This window comes from Lolium rigidum, chromosome 7 (assembly GCF_022539505.1).
Source record: "Lolium rigidum isolate FL_2022 chromosome 7, APGP_CSIRO_Lrig_0.1, whole genome shotgun sequence".
NCBI classification, from domain to species: Eukaryota; Viridiplantae; Streptophyta; class Magnoliopsida; order Poales; family Poaceae; genus Lolium; species Lolium rigidum.
In genome coordinates this window covers 31,930,026-31,940,362 of record NC_061514.1, presented here as the reverse complement: position 1 = coordinate 31,940,362, position 10,337 = coordinate 31,930,026, and the positions used below count along the sequence as shown (strand labels likewise).

General features: G+C 47.9%; 1 protein-coding gene across 1 annotated transcript; it reads right to left on the bottom strand.

The window, feature by feature from the left end:
* Positions 1–6,912: 6,912 nt before the first annotated feature.
* LOC124679223 (BTB/POZ domain-containing protein At1g50280-like) lies at positions 6,913–10,131 on the bottom strand. Its single transcript, XM_047215018.1, has 3 exons — positions 10,064–10,131; positions 8,760–9,962; positions 6,913–7,374 (listed from the first exon to the last, which is right to left on the bottom strand). The coding sequence occupies exons 1-3, from the start codon at positions 10,124–10,126 to the stop codon at positions 7,012–7,014; spliced, it is 1,629 nt and encodes a 542-aa protein (XP_047070974.1). The 5' UTR covers positions 10,127–10,131; the 3' UTR covers positions 6,913–7,011.
* Between the last annotated feature and the right edge of the window lie 206 nt (positions 10,132–10,337).

Below are 10,337 nucleotides of genomic sequence, written 5' to 3'. Positions count from 1 at the left end.
CTATGAGGGGGAGGAGGTAAGCTTGCAAGAGAAAGTTTACCACTTGACACGGTCGGCGATGATAATATTGATGATGGGAAGTTGCAGTATGCGTGCGTCTTAAGCATGGGGCCTGAAGCACACACCCTCTCGAGCTTGAATGTTTTGACGTCCAGCGTGAAACAGCCTGCCTTGATCGACGATGTTCCGCTCTGATATAGTAGCAAGTGCCTCCCTAATGAACTGATGAACGAGTAGGGAGAAGCGATCGAAGAAATTGTCTTCGCCATCTGCCACTGGGTGGAATTCCCACCACTGATTCGCTGCTGAATGGTATAACGGAGACAAAATCTGTCATGTGCACTAGGGCTAAATGTGTCATGTTCACCAAGGCCATGTAAAAGCACAAATATCCCAGTCATGCCTTCCCCTACCTTCATAATGGCCATATTTGCACTACTGTGGAAACCTCTGACTCCAGGTGGGCGTTCAGCTATGGAGAACGCCATCCTCCGTGTGTCAAGCACGAGCAGTTCGTCGGTCCAACCTGTAATCCAGTAGAAGCGGCCATAGGCATACTGGCGCGAGTGCAAGCGAGTCATCCATGTCGACAACATGAAGCCAGGTAAAAAAACTCTCCAACTCCGGGACTGGATGGCTCGCCACTCGCTAGTAGGAAAAGCCTCATCAGTGGTGCACCAAAAAATGATTCTGTGGCGCATGAGCGGTGCGCCACAGAATTCTCGCCACAAAAATAAGGTTTCTGTGGCGGACCGGCCCATGCGCCACAGAAAATCTTATTTTTTGAAATTCAAAAAAATGGCGGCCAGATCTAGATCTAGATCTAGATCTGGGGCCGCCGATTTTTTTTTCATATTTCGCTGGAAGGTAGCCGCAGGTGGGTGAAGGAGGAGGACGGCCGGAGGAGTAGTGAGGAGGTGGTAGTGGTGGTGGAGGAGGTGGTGGAGGAGGTGGTGGAGGTGGTGGTGGAGGTGGTGGTGGAGGTGGTGGCGGTGGTGGAGGTGGTGGAGGAGGTGGTGGAGGAAGAGGAGGTGGTGGTGGTAGAGGAGGAGGTGGTCGCCGGAGGAGGTGGTCGCCGGAGGAGGAGGAGAAAGTGGTCGAGGTGGTGGTGGTGGTGGTGGAGGAGGTGGTGGAGGAAGAGGAGGTGGTGGTGGAGGAGGAGGTGGTCGCCGGAGGAGGAGGAGAAGGTGGTCGTCGCCGGAGTAGGTCGCCGGAGTAGGAGGAGGAGGAGGAGGCTGGCCGGAGGAGGAGGTCGCCGGAGTAGGAGGCCGGCCCCGGAGGAGGTGGTGGTGGTGGTGGAGGAGGAGGCCGGCCGGAGGAGGTGGTGGTGGAGGCGGAGGAGGAGGAGAAGTGGAGGAGAAGTTTGCATTCAAGGAGGAGAAGTGAGGAGAAGTGGAGTAGTAGTGAGGAGAAGTGGAGGAGAAGTAGAGGAGGGCGGCAGAAAATTCAAATTTTGGACGTTACTTCTTTGGCGCATGGGCACTTGGTGCGCCACCGATTTTTTTTTTTTTTTGTATTTTGCAGCAACAAAACTTTAACTAGCCGTAACTTTTTACTCTTTTTGATTTTGGCGATTCTAAAAATTGTCCAACCGGGCTTGCCCGGAGAATTCGGATGTAGATTTTTCGTGGGATCATTTTGATATATTGTGCGTCTTTTTTGAGTTCGTATGCAACCAGAAATCCAGTTTGATGACTTTCCCACACAATTTTGCAAAAAAATTTGAAATTCATGTTTCTTAATTTTCAGTGGTGCTACATGACATAATACATGGACATCTTGATGGAATTTATTTTTTGAAATTTCTATCTATTTCTTTCATTTTTTATAGAGGTAAAAAAGGTGATCTAGGGGGGTGGAGTTGCGTCGGGAGCCAAAAAAAACTTATGTGGCGCATGGAACTCATGTGCGCCACGGAAATGTGTAGTTTCTGTAGCGCACCATCCCAAGTGCGCCACAGAAAATCTTAATTCAGTGGCGCACCAGGACCAGTGCGCCACAGAATGTCTTATTTTTGTGGCGCACGTGGTCCTATGCGCCACAGAAATTTTGAAACCAATGATTGGGGCTGGCCCCACCAAATTTCTGTGGCGCATGGATTGTTGGTGCGCCACAAAATTAAGCTATTTCTGTGGTGCACCTGGTGCGCCACAAAACAACTTTCTGTGGCGCATTTTTGATGGTGCGCCACAGAAGTAAGATCCCACCTATAAGCGTTTTCCTACTAGTGACTGTCGGGTGCCGGAACTGAAGACAAAGACCACCAGCTTAGTTGTGCAGTGCGCCATCCAGATCACTCTGAATGTTGTCTCTTCCATACCCGCTTCATCGTCGTCGTCGTCGCCCTGGGGGACGAGGAAGGTCTCTCCCCAGCACCGCCGCCCATCTAGCCAGACTGGGTTCTCGACCAAAGCGGCTAGGTCATCGGGGATTGGGGGAAGCAGATGGTACTGTTGGTACAAGGGGTCGCACACCACGATCTCCTCGAAGAGGGCTCCGCCCCCCTCACCGCCTCAGTACCGGCGGGGTCTGTCGAGGAGCACGCGGCCGTCACGGACGTCCCGTACGGACCAGTGCGAGGCGGGGGAGGGAGGAAGGTGAAGGAGAAGTCGGCGGCGAGGACGACGATGCAGAGGGGTGAGGCGGGATTGCGGGGTTGAAGCCGCGCTGGTCGAGGAAGCCGAGGAGGGGCCGGCGGCGGAAGGAGACGCACGCGGCGGAGGCGCGGATGAGGTCCGCCGGGGTGGGAAGGCGCAGGAAGATATCGAGCCGAAGATCGTCGGCGGGATCACCGGCGAGTCCATTTTCCTGGCCGCCGCCCCTCCGGCGTGGGTGTTGTGCCAAGCGTTGGCAGCGGCGGCTGTGTGCTGCCTGCTGCGTATCAGTAGCTAGCGGTAATCCCTATTTTTTTTTGAGCTGGTAATCCCTATTTGATGCTTCGTGCGAACAGTACGAGCGTACGGGGTACCCTTTCGTTCCCTAGCGCTTCAAACTGGGCGGCCAAGTACAAACCGTGTGATCTGGTTTTCCACGCAAAAAAAAGTGTTCAGGTTTTCCGGTTTTGGAATATTCTAGAACTTTCTTTGGTTTTCATTTTTTTTCCTGTTTTTGTTTTTTTTTTCAATCTTTTTTAAATATGATTTCCAAATTATGAACACTTTTAATTTGGATATTTTATATTTGAATTTTTTTAATTAGATTTTTTTAAATCTAAACAATTTTTTAAAATTTGAAACTTTTTTTAATGTGAATATTTTAAAATTTGAACATATTTTAAAATTTTCAAATCTGAACATTTCCATAATCTGAACCTTTCAAATGTGAATATTTTGAAATTTGAATGTTTTTCTAAATTTTGGACATATTTGAGATTTCTTAAAATTTTAGAACATTTTCATTTTTGTACATTTTCAAATTTTGAACATTTTTTCGGAGTTGGACAATTATTGAATCTGGATATTTTTGGATTTGAACATTTTTGAACTTCCATTTTTAAATATTTGAACGTTTTCGAATTTTGACCATTTTTGTGCTGAAACTTTTAAAATCTCAAATATTTATGAATTTAAACACTTTCCCAATCTGAATTTCTTAATTTTTGACTCTTTCTCTCAAATCTGAACGAATTTTTTAGGGTCTCGATTCGAAAAGAAAAAAGCATAATCTATCTTGGGAAAATCTATACGGAAGCGCCGCATTGCTCACCCTCTCGTGCGGCGGAGGTGAGTATTAGCGAAAAGGCATCGTTGTCCCTAATGACTGAGACTAGTCACAATGCATAGTATCATATAGAAGTATCATGCGTATGATACCACTAGATGTTACTATCTCCACAATGCATAGAATCTCAATGTAAATATGTGTACAAGATTTACTTGACATTAATTTTTCTAGTACTATGTGTTATGATACAGTATCTACCTATGATACTAGTACCCTCTCTCTCATCCTTAATTGCACTGCCACATCAGTATTTTACATGCATGAAATGCATGATACTACCTATGATACTCTCATTGTGGCTAGTCTCATTACATCCCGTCCATTAGCTGGTTTAAAGTCCCACCTGCACCTTATCCACTCACGAGTGCGCCCTCGTCCACACAAATAGCAACGAGGGGGAGAGAGGAGGTCGTCGCCGCGGGAGCATGGAGCAGCCAGCAGCGGGGAGGCCACTGCCGAGGATGGGCAGCAAGGGGAGGCCGCGGCCGCGTGCCACCGAGCGTGGGCAGCCAGAGAGACCGCCAAGCATGGGCAGCCAGGGAGGCCGCCGAGCATGGACAGCCGGCGCCGAGCATGAGCAGCCATGGAGGCCGCCGAGCACGGGCAGCCGGGAAGGACGCCGCCGCTGGGCACGGGAAGCCGGGGAGGCCGCTGCCGAGCACGGGAGCCGGGAAGGCCGCCACGGTGCCGTTGTGCACGGAGCAGCGGGGGAGACCGCCATGGAGGGTGCCGGGTGCCTATATGTCGGACTTGGTGGCGATACACTTGGCTAGCGGTAATCTAGCAATTAGGCTTAATCAATCCGGCCATTACGATTAACTAATCTGGCAGCTAGTACGAGATTAATATGGCCATATCTGATGCTAATTAAACTTGGCGTCTATGCCTATTTAACCTGGTAATTAATGGCTAATTAATCTCGCAATTACTAGACCCTTAACATTTAGTAACCATTAAACTTGGCAACTAGGCATAATTAACCTGGCAGTTAATAATCGGGCAACTAAACCTACTCCCTCCAGCAAGGCAAATTCCCAAAAAATATTTGTCCCAAAATCCCTCACGTCCTAGGCACATTTTGCATTTAATGTGGGTGTAAACTAATTCATTTTGCATTTAATGTGGGAGTAAACTAATCAATTGAGAATTAGTAACACTGCATACCGCTTTTGTGAGCTGATTTGTATACAGATTATAGAGACATGCATATGACAATCTAGTTATCTTTGTACTAGTATCAATTCTGTAGTGAGCATCGCATATGTGGGCTGCACCGCTGCATCGAAATATCTGTCAGAATTTCACCGTCACCACAGCTTCACAACATGTTAATCTGGATTTTTATTTCCACATGATTTTGTCAAGGCGAATACGTGTGCATGTAGGCTATAGCATGGATCCGAGAAAAATTGGAAGTCGCTTCACCACCTAGTGACAACGTGGGCCATCCCCGGGTGCGATATTTTACATTGTGATGGGCCGCCGCACGGAAGACATTTTATGCGGCGCCGCCGCGTAGATTAGTCCATCTATCTTAGTGGAGGTAATCTCGAAACGAACCGCATACCGGCGTAACCTAGGCCGACCCATGTTCGATTTTGTCTGGAACGAACAAGTGTGAGCGAGGCATCGGCCGTAATCCCAATACACCGATCAAGTCGGTGGTAACCAGCCACCACACACCCTCGCAGGGAGATGGCCTAGCCCTAGTTCGCTTTTTTACGTTTTCCGTTTTTACATGCTTTTTCTGCTTCTCTTTTGTTTTTTATGTTTTCTTCTTTAGTTCATCTTTTATCACTTAATTTGGATTTTATTAAATGTGAAAACGTTCACATTTCAAAAATTCTTGAATTTTAAGTTTGTTCAAATTTTAAAAATCATTCAAATTGTGAAATCTGATCAAATTTCTAAATTCGTTTCAATTATGAATTTCAATTCAATTTTGAAATTCATCCATATTTTTTCATATTTCGAAATTTCTTTAAATTTCAAAATCCATCGGAAATTCGAAATTTGTTCAAATTTTGGAAAATGTACATTTGTGAAAATGTTCAGATTTTGAAAATGTGTATATTTTCATAAACAATCAAATTACGAATTTTTCAAATTTGAAAAAGAATCAAAATATTTTTTTAAGTTACTCGAAAATTATTTGGGTTTTCCAAAAGTTGCTGAGATTTTAATAAACAAAAAAAAAGCATAAAAGAAATAACAGAGAAAAACAGAGAAAAGAAAAGGGGAAACCTGATTTGATGGGCCGCGACCCATGAAACTGTTGCGTGTTCAGGGTGGGGCGGCGCCATGCTTCCGCCGACCAGGTCGGCAGATAGCATCTCCCCATGGCGGATGTACGTTTCACGTGAAGCGTGAAGTAGGAGCGCTCATCAGGGGGAGCAGCTAACCATCATCCCTTAGCGATGGTGGAACTCATTAATGGGCTTAGCCCATTAGTTCGGTTGTTTCAAAATTTACCAAATTCGAATTTCTTTAGATTTGAAATTTTCTCATATTTGAAAAGTGCTTAGATTTCAAGCATTTTATACTTGGATCTTTTTCGTATTTCAAAATAGTGAAAAAGTAAAATAAGAGGTGTTAAGCTTTTTATCATTCTGGCATCGAGCTATTAAACTTTCTTAGATTCAAGAATTGCCCAGATTCAAAATTTGCTTAGATTTGAAATTTGCTCAGATTATAATTTGCTTACTTTGAAATTTGTTCGAATTTGAAATTTTCTTAACTTTAAAATTTGCTCCACTTTAAAATTTGTTAAAAAGAAAAACAGAAAAAAGAAAAAATCAAAGAAAAATCGAAAGAAAACCGAAACCCAAGAAAAACCAGAGAAAACCGAGGCCTACTGGCTCCCTGCCTGTTGATGGGCAGCGGCCCAAACTCACCCCGTTAGCTGAATCACACGGGCGATGGTTTGTACTCATCACCTGCTGGTGATGAATAGGATTTCCCTCATTAGGAGGTGCATGCATAAGTGATCCGACGGTATAAATGGGCCATATAATATATGATTAGCCCATGTAAATGGGTTGAGGTTTGCGTCTGGGCCGAAAGTTTGATGACCGGGCGAAAACTCCATCCCTGCCGACCTTGCTCACAAAGTCACAAATTAAACAAAAAAGAAACTCAATCGACCGACTGACTCAAGACGGTACTAGTACAACTAGTACTATTAAAAAGAAAAGATGAACACAACAAAATCTGTACAAAATATCAAGAGAGAAAATAAGCAAGCCATGTCACCCAAAAAAATATTACACCTCCATTAACTAGCTGCTGCTAGCACATCCAAGGCAAGCCCCTGCCACCGAAGGACTTGTTGGCCACCGTCCGAGATACCTTTACGTGGCCCATCATCTCCTTGCACGCGGTCTCTAGCTCCACCACCCGGCCCTGCATCTTCTGTAGGTCCACCCTCAGTGCCTCCTTCTCCTCGTCCACCACGACCCGTCTGGGCGTTTGTGACGGCGAGAGTGGATTTGGGAGCTTGGGCACCCGCTGCGAGGACAAAGCTTGCACGGCGATGCCAGCCGGAATCCGCCGGTTCTTGGCCAGGTCTTTGCACGCCTCGAGTGTCAATTTTCCATAGTTGAGGCACCGGCACAAAGTCCCCCGCTCCTCGATGGTCAAGGCAGCATGAGACTGCATGTCAACAAGGAGGATACATTATTCTATATATGCAAAATACAAGTAACACATCTTCCAAGGTACAAAATATTTTATAGGTAGCCATCTATTTTCCATCAGAGGGTGTACATATGCTATATGAAGTCCAGTAACAAAGAGGAGCTTATAAATTAAGTTGCATAAGAAAGATGACGTTCCGTTTATGATGTTAGTCAATTGCACATAAGGACAATATATGCAGCATGTCTTTTGTTCGCTAACACGCTCCAAAGGAATGCCGTGGATGGGAGGGAAACTAAAGCAGGAAGAACAAACATGAAAGGGACGGACGTGATCAAAGAGAAAAAACATACTAGAAAACTCCAAAGGCCATCTGGCACTTGGCCGAAGGGACACTCAAAGAAAAGGCTACTTGTAGCTATCACCAGTACTAAAACAAAGACAAGATCTAAGTGAGATAAAGGCAAACCGATTTGATAGACTCATGAACACGAAGCCGAAAGTACACTACATGCAGACAGGGTAAATGTAAAATGTTGAAGTTACAGTGGTGGCTGCATCGATTGCAAATAAATTTGTTGTTCGACAGACATGGCAGAAGAAAATGCTGTCCTAACTCGGTGAAAGCAGAGGACTCTTCCAGTTGCTGCTACTAGTTGTCTGGGACAATTGAGTACATTCAGATACCCAATTCAGCATGTTGAATGGGATTGACTCTATGGCTTTGGAGGTGGATTCATTTTAGTCTGACAAAATTGAATCACATGATGAAGGGATAACGAAGGGGATAACGCAGGAAAGTGGAGTGGTGTGGTGTGGGCTAGTGACAAGGTATTCAGATCTGATGGACCAAAAGCTAGCGCACAGAGCACATTCAAAAAGTGCTAAAGGCGTGCATGGCATAAGGAAATTGGTACATCCTCCGTAACACAAAAGTACCACTACATAATCCATGTGTCCATGATCTTTAGCATCCCATGATAGCATCATGGCACTATCAAACTATATACTCAGTTGCTTGGCAAAAATCCTGATAAAAAAATTGTGCACAGTAAGCTGCAACAGAGATTAGGATCATGATTGGTCAAATGAAAATTGGTACTACGATCATTTGAATATTTCAGTGAAAACAATTTGTAGCGCAGACAAGTCATCGGTCATCATGATCCCATGATAGACTGAGAGAGAATATTCACTGTCCCTCCCAGGTGAAAATGTCGGTGCCTGTGCCTGCACTCTGTCTGCTGTCCTTTACCTCCCAGTAATCATCTTCCCAATCATCACGAGTTAAACTTTTTTTTTGCTTGAGAAATTCAGTTTCGAATAATACAACCAACACACTACGTTTTCTGATACGAATCTTCAGAAATTTAAATTGGACAGAGAAATGAGATAATTACCTCGAGGTAGATGTCCAGTGCCCTGTACACACCGTCGTAGCAGTCCCTGGCAGAGTCCGGCAGGCTCTGGGCGACGGCGAGGAACCTGGACACGCCCAGCCCATGGTCCGGCGAGATCTCGGCGAGGTACTTGTCCAGCAGCCTCCCAACCTTCCTCATCCTCTCCCGCGACGATGACGACAGCGGCGACGGCGAGGTGGCCTCCTTCTCCTCCTTCACGGAGCTCACGAACACCCTGACGAGCCTTATGACCAGGCTCACGTCGTACACGCCGCCGCCGTCGCCGGAGACAAGGAGGTCATCGAGCGTGGCCTGGTCCAGCATCTTTCCCACGAGCCTCTCCAGCTTACGCCTGCACTCCCTGCTCATCCCAGCTGCCGACGCGACCCGCAGCGCCCAGAAGAGGCCTCGGCAGGAGAACGCCGCGGCCCCTCCGCCAAGCTCCACGCCATGCACGGCCGTATCGGCCAGGCCGGAGAGGCAGCCCTGGTCGTCGGCCTTGCGGAGCGTTGCGGCGCGGCGGAGGTAGTGCAGCAGGAACCGCGTCAAAGTCAGGTTCTTGTTCTCGGCGCCGTAGCAGCCGATCACCCGCATCGCCTTCTCGACAGTCGCGGGGGACAGCGACGCCACGTCGTCGAACCACCACTCCCTGCCGCCGACCAGGCACGACGGCTTCATTGACTCCGCCGTCCTGGCAGCGGACGACGGCCGGCCGCCGGCCGTGTCCGGCGACGAGGAGGAACACGTCGATGACGACGAGCGGGTAAGCGTCTCCGCGCCTACTGCGATCCTGGAGAACAGTGCGGAGAGGAGCTTGTCGAGGAGACCGGAGGAGAAGGGCGCCTCGCAGCTCTTGACGGCGGCGAGCACGTCGGCCCACGTCCAGTGGCAGAGGCCGTCGTCGACGAAGGCCTCCGCCTGGACGAGGAGGTTGCCGGCCCGCACCTCCTCGGTCATGTCCAAGAACGAGGCGGCGCAGTGAACGAGCGGGAGGTCGGTGGGGCGTAGCGGCGGGAGACGTCCACTGTCGTAGCAGAACCGGACCACTAGCTCCAACCCCTCGGCGCCTCCAGGGAAGCCGGCGAGCTCGATGGCCATTGACGCCTCTGCTCCTCCTCCTGCTCCTCTGCTCGCCGGCTTCATCCTTTTCTTCTCCTGCGCCACCATTGCCCTCAGCCTCCCCGAGAAGGCGCACACGACGCTCTGTCAACCAACCAAACAGCAACCGTGAGAAGCTATATTGCAATCAAAAAACAATATGTTTTCTCGATTGATCCGAGGAAAATCATGGAGCGCGCGCGTACCTGGTGGAGAAGAAGTGTGTGATGGCCATTGACGTGCACCTTGAGGTCACCGGCCTCGTCCATGGTTCTTGAGATCACAGAAAGGAGATCAATGGAAGCAATGGGACGTGCACCCTGTGAACTGGACGGAAGCGAGTAATATATCCGTGGAGACGAGAGGGCTGAGAAGATTTGCTTGCTCGGTTTAGTTGGATGTGGGCACCTGGCACACTCACAAGGTCACAGTGCGATCAAGTGGTACATGACAGACTGAGCGCATGTGTCATCTGGATGA